This window comes from Balaenoptera musculus, chromosome 7 (genome assembly GCF_009873245.2).
Source record: "Balaenoptera musculus isolate JJ_BM4_2016_0621 chromosome 7, mBalMus1.pri.v3, whole genome shotgun sequence".
Taxonomy (NCBI): Eukaryota; Metazoa; Chordata; class Mammalia; order Artiodactyla; family Balaenopteridae; genus Balaenoptera; species Balaenoptera musculus.
The window spans coordinates 53653532-53671735 of record NC_045791.1 but is presented as its reverse complement, the minus strand read 5'-3'; the positions used below and the strand labels follow the sequence as shown (position 1 = coordinate 53671735).

Below are 18204 nucleotides of genomic sequence, written 5' to 3'. Positions count from 1 at the left end.
ATTGTTTGATTCCTGGAAAGCAACCTGCTTCCTCCCCCACTCCTATCTCAAGATGCTAAGCAGAACAGCTGTAGATCTCCTTTGGCAAGCAGTTTCACTTAAAGTTAAACTAAAAAGCCCTGTTATTTCAGTAATGCATTTTAAACTCACTGATTTAATCTTGCTGTTTTAGCAAGAGACACACTTAGCAAAAACTAGATTGTCAATAGCAGGAATTATCGTATTAAAACATTTTCTTGTGGAAGTTCAATGACATACTTGGGAACAAGGCCAAATTCACCCCTTAATCACACTAGAGTCATTTTAAAGTAAAAACAAAAACCAAGAGCTCTGAGCCAAACAAAATTGCCACTGTAAACCACAAGTTTAAGATACCAAAAGATACCATGGTGGTATCTTTCAAGCCACTAGTGATCCGTTAGTGACCGAACAGCACTCAAAATGCAGAAGATAACTTTGCCTACTCAAAATTTTGACTTTATTAGTTTTCCCCGTTTCCCCTTAGCGACCCCATATGAGAAGTCAAAGTTAAATGCCTGACTTTGCAATTCCTCTGCATCCTTTCTAGAGAAAACCAGGAAGCACCCATCCGAGGAAGAGGAAAGTGGATAGTCACTTTGGTAAACAAACCCCACAGCATATTGTACTCACGCACTTTACACGTGCTCCAGAGTTTGTTGACGAAATGAATGTGCCATTGGCGGAAACTCCTAAGCCAGTGGCAAGAAAACATTCTCTGAAACACTGGGCCAGTTATAACCTGCTTCCCCTATCAGCACGCCACTTTTATGCAATCATCATATGCAAAACTAAGCATTTATCAGCACTCTGCAGAATCCCAACGCAACTCCCGGAGGTGTCAGCACACTCGCTTCCCACCGGAGCTGCGCTCTTCCGAAACGGCCAGGCTGAGAGCGCGGAGGTGCACACGGGCGCTGAAAGGCGGCGGGGGTCATTCCGTCCTCGGCCCCCGGGTTTGTTTTTTTAACAACACACGGCAAAAAAAACCACACGCTTCCAGCTATCTCGCCTGCCCCTGCACCTGAGCAGAAAGATCCATCCGCGAGGGAGGAAGGAGGCGCCTAAGGCGCCGGGGGAGAGACGTTGAATGGGGCGCTCAGAAGACAAGAGGGCGTCCGCGCGGGCCGGGCCCGGCCGGGGTCACCAGTCGCAGCTCCCGGCGGGGGCTGCGCAGGAAGGCCCGAGGTCCGGGCCGCACTCACCAAAGTCCAGGAACTGCTTCATGGAGAGCGGGGACGGCGAGAAGCGCGCGTAGAAGTCCACTTGGCCCGGAACGCCGCGTTCGGGCGCCGGGCCGGAGCCTGAGTCCGAGGTGAGGCTGCGGCTGACGGTGGGACGGGCGGCGCGCAGCCCGGGGCCCGGACCGGCCGAGGCGGCTCCGCGCAGCAGCCGCGCCAGCCTCATGCCGAGCCCCGCCGGAGGAGCCGGAGCCCCGGCGCGGTCGCCGCTCCGCAGCTCGTCCGGGTGGTACGTGAGGGACGTGGCGGCCTCGGGGGCGGGGAGCGGCTGTCACCGCCGCGGCCACCGCCCCCTTCGCCGGAGCCCGGCCCCTCCCGCGCCGCTGGGCGGGGCCCGGGGGGGGGTAGAGAGGGAGGCGGGGAGGAGGCGGGGAGCGCGCGCCGGGCCGCCCCGGGGTCAGAGTCCGGCCCCCCGCGCCGCGGGGCGGGGCCCGGAGAGCGGCAGGGAGGGCGCGGGCGCCTGGAGGCCCGGCGCTGTGTAGTGCGCCCTCCCATGCCCTTTGGGAACAAAACCCACCTTCCTGCTTCCCCCGCCCTTCCAGCCTCAGCCGAAAGGCTCAAGGGCGGGGCCTGGCTCAAGGGCGGGGCCTAGCTCCGCTTCCAGGCGCCACGGTGTCCTGCTGTGAGCGTGTTCCAGAAACCCTCCTCTGTGATGCAAGCCCTATATTTTACAGGGGAGGAAACTGAGACCCAAAGAGTTTCAGGAGCAGACCGTTGCCAAACAGTGGGACAAAAGTACGAATGGTGATCACTGCAGAGTGTGGCCCTAAATAATAGCACAACGACCGCCGTCCCAGGAGAAGAGAATTGGCAGCCCAACTTGAAGCGTTATCTACAGGCATTCTCGGCCTGGGCAGCAGTGTATTTAAAAAGGCTCCCTCCACTCCGATTGCCCTTCTCTCTGTCGTCTTGGCGTCACAGTTTGGTTGCCCCATACTTTCCAGGTTTCTAAATAGTGAATATAAGACTAGAGAATTTCTAATTTTGATTCAATCCCTTAGAGTTGCAAAGGCTGAGTTACAGTGAAAATCACCACTGTCCCTTCTCTCCACTGCTACTTCCCCATATTATCGAACCACAGTGCTTTATAATGTCCTAGATGCAGCAAAAATACTTTTCTATGGGTGTGTAGTTTATCAATTTTATTGTATAATTTATTATACAATAAATATTATATATGTATACATATACATATATACATATATATGTATATATATATACACGTATATATGTGTATATATATCCAGCAGTTACTGGTATAGAATAATTCATTTCTCCATATGGTCAGTTCTTGGGTTGTATAAAAGTATATGTATAAAGAATGAGATGAAGACTTCCCTGGTGGCACAGTGGTTAAGAATCCGCCTGCCAATGCAGGGGTCACGGGTTCGATCCCTGGTCCGGGAAGATCCCACATGCCGCGTAGCAACTAAGCCCATGCGCCACAACTACTGAGTCTGTGCTCTAGAGCCCACGAGCCACAACTACCGAAGCCAGTGCGCCTAGAGCCCATGCTCTGCATCAAGAGAAGCCACCGCAATGAGAAGCCCATGCACCGCAACGAAGAATAGCCCCCGCTCTCCACAACTAGAGAAAGCCCGTACGCAGTAACAAAGACCCAACGCAGCCATAAATAAATAAATAAATATATTTATTTGGAAAAAAATGAGATGAGATATAAAATAGATAACTAGTAAGAACCTGCTGTATAAAAAAATAAATAAAATTCAAATCAAAAAAAGAAAAGAATGAGATGAGAGTCTCTTTTTAAGGTGTACTGGTGTTACCAAACCGAGTTCGTTTGCCCAACGTGCAGCAAGACAAACTCTTGAGATGCCGAAGTTTGCAGCAGGGGAAAGGTTTATTCACGAAAAGGGAGAATAAATTTTAAACCCACCTACCCTAAGGCGAGGGGCTTGGGATATTTATGGGATAAAGAAGTAGGGTGGTCTGAGGCCTGGGGAAAGGTGAATGGAGGTAAGGTGGTGAAGTAACCGGTGTTCTGCGCATGCGCAACTGAGCTACATGCTTTTTCATGGGATGCTTGTTCCGAAAATGGAGGGGTTAGTATGATCTGAGGGTGGAGTGTTTTGGCCTTCTGATGTCAAAAGGTCATCTATCCAACACTGCAGAAGGCCCAGTTGAATAGTTGGTGATCTCGACCAATATGAACTGGGCAAGACTAGCTCCATGTTCCTGAAAAACAACTTTTGAAACCGTTACTATAGTGATCCATACGTCAGAGGTGTTATCTATAGGGGGCGGTTAAAGGAGTCTTGTGATATATTGTCTAAGCTATGTGAAGCTTGAAGGGTGTGCAATTTGTAGGGACAGTTAAGGCAGGTTTGATCAGTGAAGGCAGGTTACATGATATGATTGATGAAGCAAGTTATAGTTTAAGGGATCTGTTGACTGCCCTTGCTTTCATTATCTCACAGGTTTAGCTTGAAGGAGAACATTGACCACCTGGAAACAAGTGTAGGCAGTTGAGGGGATGGGGTGGAAGCAGCACTCAAACATATTTTCCAAAAGTGGTGCCTCTAATAATTCTTTCAGGTATCTGTTAAAATGGTTGTTGTTATGATTTTGGTGACAGTATCTTAGAGGAAGCAGTATGAACATAAGATTATGAGATATGTAGAGAAAGTAATCAGAGGGTGGTATCTCTTTTATATGTTTGCTGCCCCATCAACCATACTCTGTACCCTCCAAATGTGGCCTTCCTTCATCCATTCTATGAATATTTGTTGAATGCCTAGGTACCAGGTCATGTTCTAGGTGGCTGGGAATAAAGCCATGTGCAATTCAGATAGGATCCCTTTCACATATGCCTGCTTTTACAAAGCATATTATGCTAAGTCCAACATGGTATAAGAATTTTACACGTTATCTTCAAATATTAGCCTGCTCCATAAAAGAAGGATTAGGTTTTTTCTGAGTGGCCCAGACAGCAGATGGAAGACTTGTGGGTGGAAACTGTAGGGAGACAGATCTGACTCACACATGGAAAAACTTTGGTTACAGCCCTTTGACTGTGAAATGGGCAACCTTAGAGGAGGAGGGGGTTCTTGTCAATGACTGTTAGAGTCTGAAGGACAGCTTTCTAAGGACACTGTGGGGAGGATGATTAGGAAGCAATGTGGTGCTATGAAAAGAGACTGGATTCTGGGGTCAAATCCTGGCTCTTTCGTTAACTGGCTGTGTGGCCTTGGGTGAGTTACTTAACCTCTCTGAGCCTCGGCCTCCTTACCTAAAAAGGGGGGATAATATATGTCTCACTGGGGGTGACTGTGACATAGATAGTTTAGCCATCTGTGTTAGCACAATGCCCAGGACATACTAAACACTCAAATGCCCTCTATTTTTTTTTATCATTACTGGTGGTTTTTTAAAGTTATTTCCTTATTACGGTTTGATCAGAACCACTCACGTACATGTTTTGCATGAAGCCAACTTTACCAAAGATTTGGTAGAAAACAATTTACAATGGAATATTAGCCATCCTTAAAATAGTCCCTCAACTACTCTGCGATTCTGCTGCAGCCTCTGGTCGTTTTGCCTTCCTCCTTCTCCCCTTCCTTCCAGATCACTCCTTGAGCTCTAAATTCTTCTCACACTATCATGCACGGTATTATTCAGCTTCCTCAGCCCTGATTTGCAACTGTGCTGTTTTCCACCTGAGCATGTCGAGGTGCTCAGCTGAACATTAACTTGTGTGAAAGCACAAAGGCCGGGCAGAAAGCTTGAGATTTATCATATCAAGGTTCTTTCACCCAGAAACCAATCCCAACTTTTCTTTTCTCCAAAGTATATTCACCAAGCTTCCACCCAATATACAGAGAATGAGTATATATATATATAGATTTAAAATTACATCAACTTTTCACTTCTTGGTCAGAGGCTTAGGGTCCAGAAACTGGAGAGAACATTCGATTTTTTTCAGGTCTCTGTTAACATGACGGTTGTTAAGACTGTAGTAAAAATATTTTAGAGGGAGCAATATGAGCATAAGACTGTAAGATATGGGGTCAAAGGTAGAAAGTGATCAAAGGGTGGTATCTCTTTTATGAACTTTTACCAAAGGGCTATATTATTTAACTATGTACATATAAAGTATAATTGTAATGTAAGGCTCTGTAAAAATCTTTATAGCAGACTTGGGCGGGATTCTCTAAATTCACTGAGATTTTATGATTCTTGTTGGACTGATTTGACTGAAAATCATGGAAACAAGCTGGACTATGTCCACCCTGTCTCCTTTACCCTCTGGCTTCATGGGGCTCAGAGGACAAGAGGAAAGTTACAACTATTTATTCTCCTGCCCCTTCCTGCTGGGCCATTATGTGTGTCCCTCTTAAGTGTGGCCACAGCTCCCTCCCCATGTCCCGTGAGCCCTAGAGGTGGTACCAGTTTCCTTCTCCTGTTAATTGGGGTGCTTCACGAGCCCTGTCTCTTTACTCTGCCCACACCTCTGGAAAGAGTCCCTTCACACACTCTTCAGTTTCCCCTTTGAGTACGCTACCATTTCCTGTCCCAGAACCCTGACTGATACTTTACAAAGGTAACTTTCAAACAAAAGATAAAAATCATGACTTTCATGCAACTACAAAATGAACACATCATCACATTGTGTACTTTTAACATCTTATGATTTTATCAATTATACTTCAATAAAGCTGAAAAAGTAAAATGAACACACCAAAATTTTAATTAACACATTCAGTAAATGAGGGAATCAGAAAAGGTATTACAACCAGTTCAAAGGAGAAGCCAAAAAATAGGATTACAGAAACGAATTTGTAAAGGGCTGTAAAACTGGCTTTTCCCCTTAGGAGTCCGGAACCCTCCACCTCCACCAGACAGAACGTATTTGCATGGATATAGGCAAGAATTATTTGCATTATCAGTTACCTGCAATTTACAGAGTTATAAATAGCTCAAAGACAGTGAGTCAGAATCAGACACCCTAAGAAGCTGTGCTCTGAACAATGCATTGTATTTCACTGAGGCATGATTTTCCCCTACCTACATTTGCCTTCTTTCTTTAAGGAGGACCGTCATTCAAGTGGTTACCTGTGCAGTGATGCGGAGGCCATCCTGTTCAGCAGGACTTGTTTTAGGGAAATCCCCGTACTTATCTGGCGTAGGTGTTTGCTATGCTGCTGGAGTAGAGAGGGAGCTCCCCGGGGAACGAGTAACAAACAGCCCTGCAGGAAGCTAGGAGAGGAATCCACTCCGCAGAGCTCAGGAGGAGGGGAGGTGGCATTTGCAAAGGCTGTTTCACAATGAGAGCGCTCCCTGAACCCTCAGTAAAGTTCACTAGAAAAAGAAAAAAGATGGTTGAGACTGGGTCTTTTGTGCCTTTGTGCAAATTGGTGAAAGGGGTGAATTTTGCATGAGAATTGGGGGCAGCATTTGCACTTGAGGAGCCTAAGCAGTGGTCGGGTTGAAGGGGACTCTGAGGTCGAAAACCCCTGAGAGTTTACAGACCTGACAGAACTCCAGACCTGGACAAACTGGAATTAGCCATTTGAGCTAATTCTGGGGGCAAGAAGTCTGCTGATGTCTGAATTATATATGCCATCAGCACAGTTCAAGTTGTTCTCTTAAAAATTTTGTTGGGGGAGAGGGCGTCCAAATTTCTAGTTTCACCACCAATTTCCCTTTGTCTTTCATTTCTTTCCTTCTTAGGTTTCTAGCTGCCTACTTCTGGGGTTCACTCATTCTGTAAATGTTTCTTTAGACATGCTGTGTCCTGGGCAGGCACTAGTTTAAGTTCTGGGGATACAGCAGCGAACAAGACATCCAGGTCCCTGCTGTCATGGGGCTTCCATGATAAGGGGAAGAGACAGAGAATAAACATATAAGATTATCTCAGAGGGTGCTACAGGCTATAACAATAATAAAGAAGAGTAGTGTGTGTGTGTGTGTGTGTGTGTGTGTGTGTGTTGTATGGAGGCTGAGATTAGGACCTTCAGAGGCCCTAAAAAAAAAAACAAGATGTTAATATGACTCCTCCCACCATGAGCCTCAAAAAACCCAATCATCCCTACTGCAAGAAACAAAACAAAAAATCCCTAAGCTTGTTGGCCTTCATTCATTCATAATTCAGCGAAAAAGTCATTAGGTGAGACTTTGGATTATGATTGCTATGATTCCCTCAAAACACATAGCTGGCTACGGTCATCACCTCAGCTTGCAAATAACCGCGGGCAAGGCACAGAGTTAAGGCTGAGGCGCTAGTCTTTTGCTTCCTGGGCACTGTCCTGTCCGGCCCCCTCCTCCACTCTCAGGAGATCAACTGAAAGGCTTTTTCGAAAGGTCCTTTTCCATTTGTTCTGCCTGTGGAGGTGCCCCCAACTGTCTGTCAGGAAACTATAACTTAAGATTCTGTAAAAAGCTTGGAGCTACAGCCATGTCCTCTTCAGAACAGTGTGAGTTGCCATATTTCACTGATACTTAGAATTTTTTTCTTTCACATTTTAACACTTCACAAATCAATAAGGTGTCACAATTCCTATCAGAACAGGTGTTGACATTGCCTATGTTTTTGATCATCAAAGTTTGCAGACTGGGTATCAGCTGTCTGGAAGAAAATCCTGAAGAGTGAAGCGCTCGCTTAAGAAATGCTGCATCACAATACTATTTTTTGGAAAAGACATTTATTATTCTGAGTTAAAGGTTAATTTGAAAGATTCAAACTGTAACTATAAAGAAGTAAAGTTCTTGGAGAATCTTAACCAATTTATTTCACTTACGTTTTCCTATTGTTATATGCACAAGGAATAAGATGATTAAAATCTGTCTAAATGTGTCTAGAGCTCTTAGTAAGATAAAATTTTAAGGGATAAGAAAGCATTGTCATTGGCGACCTTTTAAAATTCTTACTAGAGGGAATATCGGGAGACAATTCACTGTCTCTAATGCAACTGGTAATTGGAATTGAGATCACCTGGGGAGGGTACAGGAAACCAGAGACAATCTCTCACAGCAAAAGTATTTAAGGGATGACAATAGTGGAAGCCAAAGAAAAAGCGCTTTCAAAAATGAGGGAGCATTCGATATTGTTAAATATTCTCCAGCAGTCAAGTAAAATGAGAACTGAGAAGTGTGCTTCAGACTTAATAACCAAAAAGTTGGTGGTGGCTTTGGAACAAGTGGCTTCATGAGAACAGTGATGAGGAAGTAGAGATGATAACTGCAAATAAATACAGTCATTGGGAAGGACCACTGTGGAGTTGGTTTATTTATATATTTTACAATGGGAAAGTCTTGAGTATGTCTAACTGCTGGAGGTGAGGAACTTATGAAGCAAGCTGGATATAAAGAAGAGGGAGAGGTTAAGTGCCTGAATAGGGTCCTGGAAGACTGGAAGCGTTGCCTTAGATGGGAGGAGGGACACATCTTTGATTGGGATGCGTTATCAGTATGTTTAAGAAATGTGTGGAATTGATATGGGCAGACCTGGGCTGGAATCAAGGCTCCACCACTTTCTAAATGTGTAACCTTGGCTAAGTTGCTCACTCTTACTAATGATTACGGCCATTTCTCTTTCTGTGGCATAGGCACTAACCAGTGAAGCAGTTATTTTAACAGAGAATGCTGAGGCTGTATAGCCTAGTGGAGAGAACATTGTGTGTTAAATCAGACCAGGGCTCAAATCTAGTCAGGAAATTGAGAAAATCCTTATACAATAATTTGCATTTTGTGTGTGTGTGAAGCAGGAGGTATAGTGTGCTTGAAGCTAAAGGGAAAGGTGGGAGAAGCTCACTGGATAAACCATCTAAGGAAAGGAAATTCAGAATAACCACGTCTTCTTTTGATAATCCTTCTAGAGATGCGTTAGGGTTGATGGATTTTACTTTATATTAAGCAGGACTCTTGGAGACTCAAGTACAGAAAACCTAGTTCAAACTTCCTTAAATAAAAGACCATTTTTTTCTCAAGTCACTGAAATATTCTTCGAGTGGTACATCCAAAGTATCAGAGTGTGTCCTTCCCTCCTCTTCCTCTTTCTTCCTCCCACATTTCAGCTCTGCTATTCTTGGTGTTGGGGTTTCTTGTGAAGCTTCACAAGCTTCACAAGGCCGACTCCCTGCATTATTTTAGAGATGGACAGAGTAGCAGCAGGCTTTAGTCCCTGATGGGCAAAAGCTCAGTAGTGAGCACCCCTCATTGCTCTAGAAAAACACTAGGATTGACTCTGGCCAGGCTGGGGCCATGTTTCCAGCCCTGGAACCTGGGAGTAGGTGTGGAGAGGTGGTACACACACACCTATACCTATCCAACATCAGGGACTGAATTAGAAGAAAGGGAAACAGCAGATTCTTTCATCTGAAGGGATGCTGGGCAGGTAAAGAAACAACACATTATTTCCATGTTCTGCAGACTGGTAATGTTTTTTCTTATTAAACACTGGGATTTAATGGAGACATGCAATCCATGAAATGTGACATTCTCTCACAGAATAATGATTTTTTTTCCTCTATTTTTATTCCCTTCATTTCCAGATTATTTAGGTCAGATAATGTACATACACATTTCTACCCTCTTTTAGAGGAGATTTAGAAAAAAGAAACAAGATTCACCTTGATGTGACATATATCTTGGAGAATCAGGTTGATCTTAAAAGCAATAAAAGTATTCTGAATCCAGCACTAGCTAGAAGAAGGCAGTTACATCCTCTCTATGTATTTTCTTTTAATTTCCTAGATCTTTTACCATTTTCTTTGGGTGAGCGACCATATCAGTCGGAATTCAGGGCATAAAATAGAAATCACTCTAGATATTGCTGGCATGAAGGGATTTAATTCAGGAAATTAAATGTATACAAAATAGACTAAAGTAGGCTCTAGCCTGGGCCTCTGAGGATAATTTCTAGAACAATGACCCATCTGGGGATTTCTAGAAATTGAGGAGAAGACAAATACTTGTAGCTGCAATCCACAGTCGAAAACAGGAGAAAAGAGACCACCACCAGTCAATCCTTTCTGATACTTAAAGCTAGAAGACACTCAACACTGAACCTCCACAACCGTGTTTGCTTGTAGAAACACCCACTGAGTCCACCTTGCAGATCTCAAATGAAGGAATGTAATTCATAGACTCTAATTCACGTGCAAAATCCCTAGCTGTAAGGGAGTCTGGAAAAGTATTTTTAGCTTTCCAGCCCTTCTAACTAGAAGGGTGGAACAGAGGTTGGGCAAGCCAATCCATAGTTATCTACCACAGTGGTCTTAGGCATCTTATTCATTTGTTTTCTGGCAGGAGTAGTTGGGTTGTTTGTGGTGGCAACAGGCAAAGGGAAACTGAAGAATTGTTGCTGCTTGAGAAAGGAAATGTCAAATTCAAAAACTTAACTCTTAGAGTTAGCCTGACCCTTACTTCAGTCTTTTTGTTTTGTTACTGATTTAGAGATGTCACTATAACCAGACCAACACATCACTGCTTCTGTGGGTCAGCCACCAGAACTGGCAGACTGTTCCCCACTCAGTCGTAATGGGATTCACTGTAATGGGATTTTGCTTCTAGCAGGGCAGGTGTCTTGAAGGCATGCCCCATAAGAGTAGCCTAGGGGCTTCCCTGGTGGCGCAGTGGTTGAGAATCTGCCTGCTAATGCGGGGGACACGGGTTCGAGCCCTGGTCTGGGAAGATCCCACATGCCGTGGAGCAACTAGGCCCGTAAGCCACAATTGCTGAGCCTGCGCGTCTGGAGCCTGTGCTCCGCAACAAGAGAGGCCATGATAGTGAGAGGCCCGCGCACCGCGATGAAGAGTGGCCCCCGCTTGCCACAACTAGAGAAAGCCCTGGCACAGAAACGAAGACCCAACACAGCCAAAAATAAATAAATAAACAAATGTGGGGTTTAAAAAAAAAAAAAAAAAAGGGTAGCCTAAAACGAATGTTATCTATCCTGTCAAGACAGTGAAAGCTATAGACTCACATATAACAAATACTAAAATGTGTCCTGATTGCTCTTTATCCACAAGTCTGAGGATGTTAGGGGGCTGGAAATTGTATGAAGTGAGTAGATTGGTGTCTATTTCCTAGAGGCCTAGGTTATAATCCTGCTTACTCCATATACCGTTTTATAGATGAGGAAATTAAACCACTAGGGGTAAGTAAACTCGCCCAAGGTCACACAAGTAGGAAGTGGCAGAGAAGTAACCTGCACCTTGAACGAAGATCGACTCCATAGCCCCTTGCTGCCCAACGTGTAATCCGTGGACCAGCAGCACTGCAGCACCTGCAGCTCCTTAGAAATGTTGACTCTCAGGCTCTTTTCCAGGCTGTGTGAAGCAGCACCTGCATCTTAAGATCCCTAGGTGATTCTCAGGCATGTTAAAGTGTGATGAGGATGGCTCTTAACCACTTAGTTGATTTAAGACTTCCTAACCAGGGTGGCTTTCTCAGTCTGGTAAGCGCCCTAGAACTTGTTCCATCAGCAATTTGATGACACCATGGAATCAGACCCCCAGTTTTCCTAGGGAAAAGTGCCTTCTTTTTTTTTTTTTTTGGACTTTAAGAGGTCTTTCAGTCAATGCATCGTGACATGTGCAAGGGAGAAATGGGAGTTGTTCCAACTGTCCTTCCAATGACAAACTTGGTCTAATGTAAGTGACGTAACTCAAGCACGAGATGGGCTCTGTGAGCACATCCTCTTCTGCACAGCAGTAAAGGTATAAGCAACAAAGCTACAACATGCCTTCCCATTACAGGAAACCAAAGAATCAATAGTGTGGGTGAAGAACTGAGGAAGGGTTCAAAAAAAATAATCCTTTCTTTTTACACTCTTCCATTTCAGAAAAAAAAAAATCAAGAAGAATCAGTATATAGCAATTTCAAGATGCCTACAGACTGACTTTGTGCACATGCTCCCAACCCCAACCCGCATTCTGGTCATTGTATTAAGGGCTTGAAACAATTGAACACAGAAGTAAGGTCACTCTTGTTGTACAAAATGACCTGTGTTGATAAGCAGTTTAAGAGTTAGGCTCCCAGTATTTTTTAGTTAGTTACAGGTACTTGGACTTGCAGATTGTAGCTGTAACACGTAAGTCACAGGGTATGATAGACCTTGAAGAGTGAGGAAACGAAAGGTCAGTGACAGTTAAACTATGTTTCCCCATCTGTAAAATGAGGAAGTAGAACTAGATTTCCATGCTTCCTTCCTATTTTAACATTTTATGATTCTACGTAACAAGTGTGATTATAAAAATAGCTAACATTTAGTGAGCACTTTCTGATCTTCTCATTTATTCCTTATAAAAATCCACAAGATAGGTACTAATATCAATCTTACTTTACAGACGGAGAAACTGGGGCACAGACATGTCAGTCACTCACCGGGGTTCTATTTCTAAGAGGGGAAGCTAATTCACACCCTGGCAGTCTGACTGCAACCTCACTCTTGTTCAATCGCCTCCTACTTTATGACAAATATGCCTCTAGCTTCCAAGCTCTCATTACTTGGAAGCACCACACACAGAGATAAGGCATTTCCACATAGAGGGCGGACCCCTTGCCATAAATATTCAGGCCATCCAACGACCTCTATAGCATAGCAGCTCTCAACCTGAGCTACACTTTGAGTCACCTGGGGAGCCTTAAATAGCACTAATGCCTGGGGTCCCACCCTCAGAGATTCTGATAAACTCAATCTGACATGAGGTCTGGGCACTGGGACTTTTAAAAAATGTTTCTTAGGAATTCAAACAGGCAGCCCAGATTTGAGAATGACTACTTCCAATTTTCCAGGAATGGGGTTTGTTCTGGAGGCAAGTTCTACCTACGCAGGACCAGGTACTGACCTTATGTGTCAACCGTTGATACCTTGATGCAAGATTTTTAATCTGCTACTTATGTAAATTGACCTGTGTTCGTCAGTACCACCTGTTATTTTAGATAAGCTTCCAATAAAAGGTCAGAGCCCATGTCTTATTTGTATGTGTATCCCCAGAGCCTAGTAACATCCTAGAAATTTTATTTCCAATTGGGAAAAAAATGATGAAACCACACCTAACCATCTCCATATTACAATCACAGGATCTGTTACAGTGACAATAACAGAATCTTAAATCTCACTTAAATCTATCTACTGGTTATTGGTGAACTGAATACTTATCTGCTAGGCTTTGAGATAGTAAAAGAAGCACACTCTGTCCCTGTAGTTTGAGATTTCTTGGGGATGTTCTCGAAGGATGAATAGTGTGTGAGAAATTTTATCTAACCTCTGCTAACACGATATGTCTCTGCTTATTTCCATGACCCCGGCACAGGCAGCCTGACAGAGAGATGCTCCAGTGTCAAGGCAAAGAGACTGAGGCACTTAAGCTTTGCTGACTGCTACAAAAATCACACTTGTTTTCCTTCATTCCAGTATAGCCATCGACCATTACCCGGTTAGCTTTTCCCTTTGTGGTGCCTGGTCTACCTTGCACTGTGCTAGACAAGTTTTCTCACTCTGACTTGTGTTTTACAGTTCACTTACCCATAGAGGATTTAACCAGGAATCCCTTTATAACACTTCCCTCCTAGATGGATCTGTTGGTAACACCTCTGCAGACCTGGCTTCAGCCACTAGCATACAGCACTCTCACAATCTAACAGCTGGGTCAGAGTCAGCAAAACCTGTTTTTTAAGGTACAAGAGAAAGAAAACTGTTACTCGCCATTCGACCATAATCAGGAACTAGTGGAGGAACAGATGCCCACTAGCTTCTTTGCAATAGCCACTCTTCTGAAATCATTCTTCAGTTCATTTTCTCCATCTCTTTGAAGCTCAATGCACGTGGTTGGACCACGAAAGTCCAACCAAAGGATGGACCACCCATCCTTTGGTCTCGAGGAACTGCCTTTAATCATTTACTTCATGCTACCCAAGCTGATCAAACAACCCTTCTACATTCCTGTTTTCTCAGCTCTGGGGATGTACTTATGTGGAAGCCAGCCAGCCACCTACAGCATTTCACTCTTTCCTCCTTTAAAACAAAACAGTCCGTCAGTCCCAAACTGTCTTCCCACACTGTCCTTCTGTGGGTTAGGGTACTAGAGATGAGCTTCTTATTAAGATGTTTTCATTTAGGGTAGAAGGCTAGAACTTATCCTTACTTCCCTGGTCTGGACAACTTAAAGCATTCCCCACCTACATCTACCCCACATTCTAGAATATTCTGAACCACAAGGGCATAACATAAGCCATGACTGTGCATGACGCACTGCGAGGTTGTGGCAATGACACATCAGTGTTTGCAGACGGGTCCAAGGATCCCCTGGAATAATACCACTATCACTCCTAGGCATCCCTGTATTTTATGAGAGGGAGAGAAGCGAGTAGAATCACAGGAGTCATATAAAGCACTGCCATGACCTCCAGCCAAGAGCATTTATGCCATAGCCCTAGCCAAACCACAGTTACTGACACTCTTAACAGTTATGTTGATTATACATTATTGCAGTGATTTAAACTGGGTATACCCATAGGACTGTGGCTAATAAAGGGTCACAGCCACTGGCCTATCATTAAAAAGTGCCAGTCACTCATTTCTCTGGGTGATAACATCTGTCTGATCTTCCAAGAACTAAGAAAGCTAAGACTTAACACGTTACACCAAGTACAATGGAAAACTATTACCTAAGAGCCTGGGCATATAATACATTTTAGATTGGAAATTTATTCAGGCCACGCCATGCTATATTGTCTGGGCGCTATATACATACCTTGTATTTATTAAATTGTGATAATCCAGCTAGAGAAGTTTCATAAAATTGCTTAAATTTAAACGAAATCCATTGGTGAAGAAAATATTTTCTGACCTGTCAATTCTGCCAAATCAGTCCTTGGTGACCAGTATAATGAGTCATGTCACAGCTGGCCTGCTCTCACATCCAAAGTGTGTTCTAAGACGAAAGCAACTTAGCCATAAGAACTTTTCTCTTCATGCCATGGTATCATTGCTAAATGACGCCCTATCCTTCACAGGCATCATAAGCCTTTGAAGCAAATGAATCAACACATACAGACATCTCCCAATTTGTAGGTATCTTGAACAAACCACCTTTAAGACCATTTTCTTTTGAAAATATTCTCAACTGAACAGTAGAGCCAAAAGGGGGGAAAAAAACCCATCAATCACATTTACATTGCATTTTGGGGGGGGGGCACTAATATCTTTGGCTGAGGTGAGATTCTTAGTGTCCCATATAAATAAAAACACGAAAAACTTTACAGTTTAGTTTGATGAAATAAAAAGAAAGGCAATTCACATTATTTATAATTTCACATATACAATGCTGTGTTACTAAGCAATGAACACTTTCATAAAAAAATTTATTTCACACTTTTATACAAATATCCACAGGTATTTTTCTAATCATGAAATAATTTTACAATGCTAGTTAGTATAAAAATGTATCAAATGCAAACAGACCAGTGACTTGACTTGAGATGACATTTTTAACAACTACAAATTTAAACACCACTACATTCTTGCTTCTTTTGTTGTTGAACCACCCTTGTACCCCCCCCCCCTTTTTAGGACATTCATTTTTATAACAAAGGTCTATAAACACTTTCAAAATATCAGCTTCTGAGCAACCTATAAGCCAGTGCACTAGGTTGCAAGTTACCTAAGCAAGAAACTGAGATTTTAAACACTGTTATGACCTGTTTTAGAGAAATCTTTGTAAACAAAATATCACTTATAAAACTATTTTTGTTTTGAAAATTCCAAAGTACAACTAGTATCTTAAGGGCATAACATTTCTGAAAAGAAAAAAAAAAAATTAAAACTCCAAAGCAACAATGGCACACGTAGCTGTATTTTGTTCTTTTAAAAGATTCTGAGATGCTGCTTACACTACAGCCAAACAAATTAGCACCTGTTTGCTGTTGCGCCCCATATACCTCGACATTTTGAAGTACAGTGATTTTTTAACATTTAGTTTTCATATCTATTCAATCTCTATTGAATGTATTATATAATAATATCTTCCTCCTCCCTCCCCTTCATCTTTAAAATTAAACAATTTAAAGTTCTTTTTTAGAGTAGTCAAAGTCTTTTGGGGGATGCAGACAGGAGAGGAAACAAAGCAAAAAACAGAACATCAACTCACTGATTAAATGCTTCCAATAACATTTAAAAACGTCAAAGCCACGATGTTCTGACTTTTGGTATCAGGTATTCAGTAGTCTTACGCTGGATCGGTTTGGGTCCACCCCAGGCACGCACCGTTTCTTTCAAGTCCTGAATATACAGTATTTTCAGCAGTGACTAAACTGCACTAAAGTCCAACAAACAATCCCATCATTTCCAAGAGTTCCTGAAAGTTATAGCATGAAATTCAGAAATATCACACAGGGCTCTAAACTAAAAAATTATCTGCTGTCTTTAAGAATTAAACATCTTACAGTTAAATCCTATTTCTTAAATGTTTTGGGTCTGGAGGGAGGGGGTGAGGGCTGTCATGAAGGGAGATGTTTTAATAACTTAAACTTATCTGTAAAGTATAACAACTCTTGATACATTTATAAAGAATTACTGTTTTCTTTAGGCAGTCAATAATTTAGGTCCAACCAACAACCTCTCATGTTCTAATTCTGATTGCTTAATCCAACCTGAAGGGTAAACTGGAGAATCTTTGGCCTGTTAGTCAATAACAAAATGGTTTGTAAAAAAGAAAAATAAATACCATATACAAATAAGTATAACTAGCATTCAAATCTGTTAATGCCTGTGTGTTTTAGTCAAAGGGGAATTAAACCTCTGTGTATTTGGTGTGAGCAGGTATTCACACATCTAGGAAATGGAAAAAGATGGCAGGATGGCAGCATCACTTTCTATTGCACACTTAAATTTATGGGAGCACTTTAAATTGAACACAGCTACCCTGACGGCATAGTCTTGTGACGCAGGACAGTTGACTTGCAGGTTCTCTGGTCCTGCGAGAAGAACATTTGCAGAGGTGGTGCCGAGGTCAGGACGGTCACTCTGTTGGCGCAGTGGTTGTGGTGGCTTCTTCCAGCTATACCATCAAGAGGATGTGGCAGGTCCTTCCCCAGCACAGGTAAGTCAGTCACACCAAAAACAAAGGCAACCCGGAACATTAAATTAAGGCAGTTAAAGAAAAATCCATTCCAACAGCCTTCAAATTGGCCGTGCAAAACAGGAGCCTCAGGCTACATAACAATGTCCACAGTTAAAACTGTAGGCTTGTACTGTGTGTAGTCTGTCTGAAATCTATATTCAGGTATTGAACAGGCTTTTCAATCCATTGAAATTTCTGGGTTGGGGGAAAAAAAAAAAAAAAAAAAAGCAGTTTGGGTACTGTGAAGCTTTTTTGGCCCCCCTAGGAGTAGCTTTCATTTTCATTCCACCTTGTGATCCACTGTTTTTTTTCAAGGTTATCATTATATTTTTCATCTGGGATCTCTCGCTCCTCTTTCCGGATCCTTACAGCATGGTATCGGGGAACACTATCATCGTACCTAGAGCGTTTAAAGAATCCACACTGGAGGCGGGGGAGAAAGACACAGAAACAAATTAAATAATTCCAACGAGAGCAAAAGTCCACTAGATGGCAATGTCTAAGCTTTCTGTTCAGCTATGCCTAACTTTGGACTTGGACAAAGAATAAAAGACATGGTTTTCTTTTAAGAAGGAACCAATAGGTCAAAAAGAAATGATAACAGCCGGTGGGGATAAACGGAAGAGAACAGCTGTAAAACTGGAAGAAAAGTCCCTTTTTCCATCTTGTCTTTCAATCTTATAACAATGTTAGTTGCCTCTAACAGTTGAAGAGCTTATGAAACAGTGCTTCCATTTTTTATAATCACAATACTGTACGTAAAAGATCTAATTTTCAGATTATTAGAACATCATGTTAGTTTCAAGAACAAATTTTTTTCAAGGCCATACACCAAAGATTATTTCATGCCCTCTTCCACT

The 18204-nt window shown here is 42.8% G+C and overlaps 2 protein-coding genes and 1 long non-coding RNA gene across 9 annotated transcripts in view; 1 reads left to right on the top strand and 2 right to left on the bottom strand.

Annotated features, from left to right (window-relative positions):
* Positions 1-1483, bottom strand: part of PDK1 (pyruvate dehydrogenase kinase 1) — a 45531-nt gene extending 44048 nt beyond the window's left edge. Inside the window, exon 1 of one of the 2 annotated variants that reach the window (XM_036858461.1) lies at positions 1224-1483. In XM_036858461.1, coding sequence (XP_036714356.1) covers positions 1224-1425 — 202 coding nt within the window. In that variant the 5' untranslated portion in view covers positions 1426-1483. Of the gene's footprint in view, positions 1-536; positions 585-1223 lie in introns of those variants that run through there. The other variant, XM_036858462.1, reaches the window with a different exon arrangement.
* The window catches only part of LOC118898280, a 38875-nt gene continuing 21881 nt past the window's right edge, over positions 1211-18204 (top strand). For all 3 annotated transcript variants that reach the window (XR_005020653.1, XR_005020652.1, XR_005020654.1), the window contains exon 1: positions 1211-1333. This is a non-coding gene — a long non-coding RNA (uncharacterized LOC118898280). The remainder of the gene's footprint in view (positions 1334-18204) is intronic.
* The window catches only part of ITGA6 (integrin subunit alpha 6), a 76096-nt gene continuing 74618 nt past the window's right edge, over positions 16727-18204 (bottom strand). For all 4 annotated transcript variants that reach the window (XM_036858458.1, XM_036858457.1, XM_036858460.1 and 1 more), the window contains one exon: positions 16727-17767. Coding sequence is in view for 3 of the 4 variants with exons in the window: in XM_036858457.1 (XP_036714352.1) it covers positions 17606-17767 (162 nt within the window). In the remaining variant the exon portion in view is untranslated. The remainder of the gene's footprint in view (positions 17768-18204) is intronic.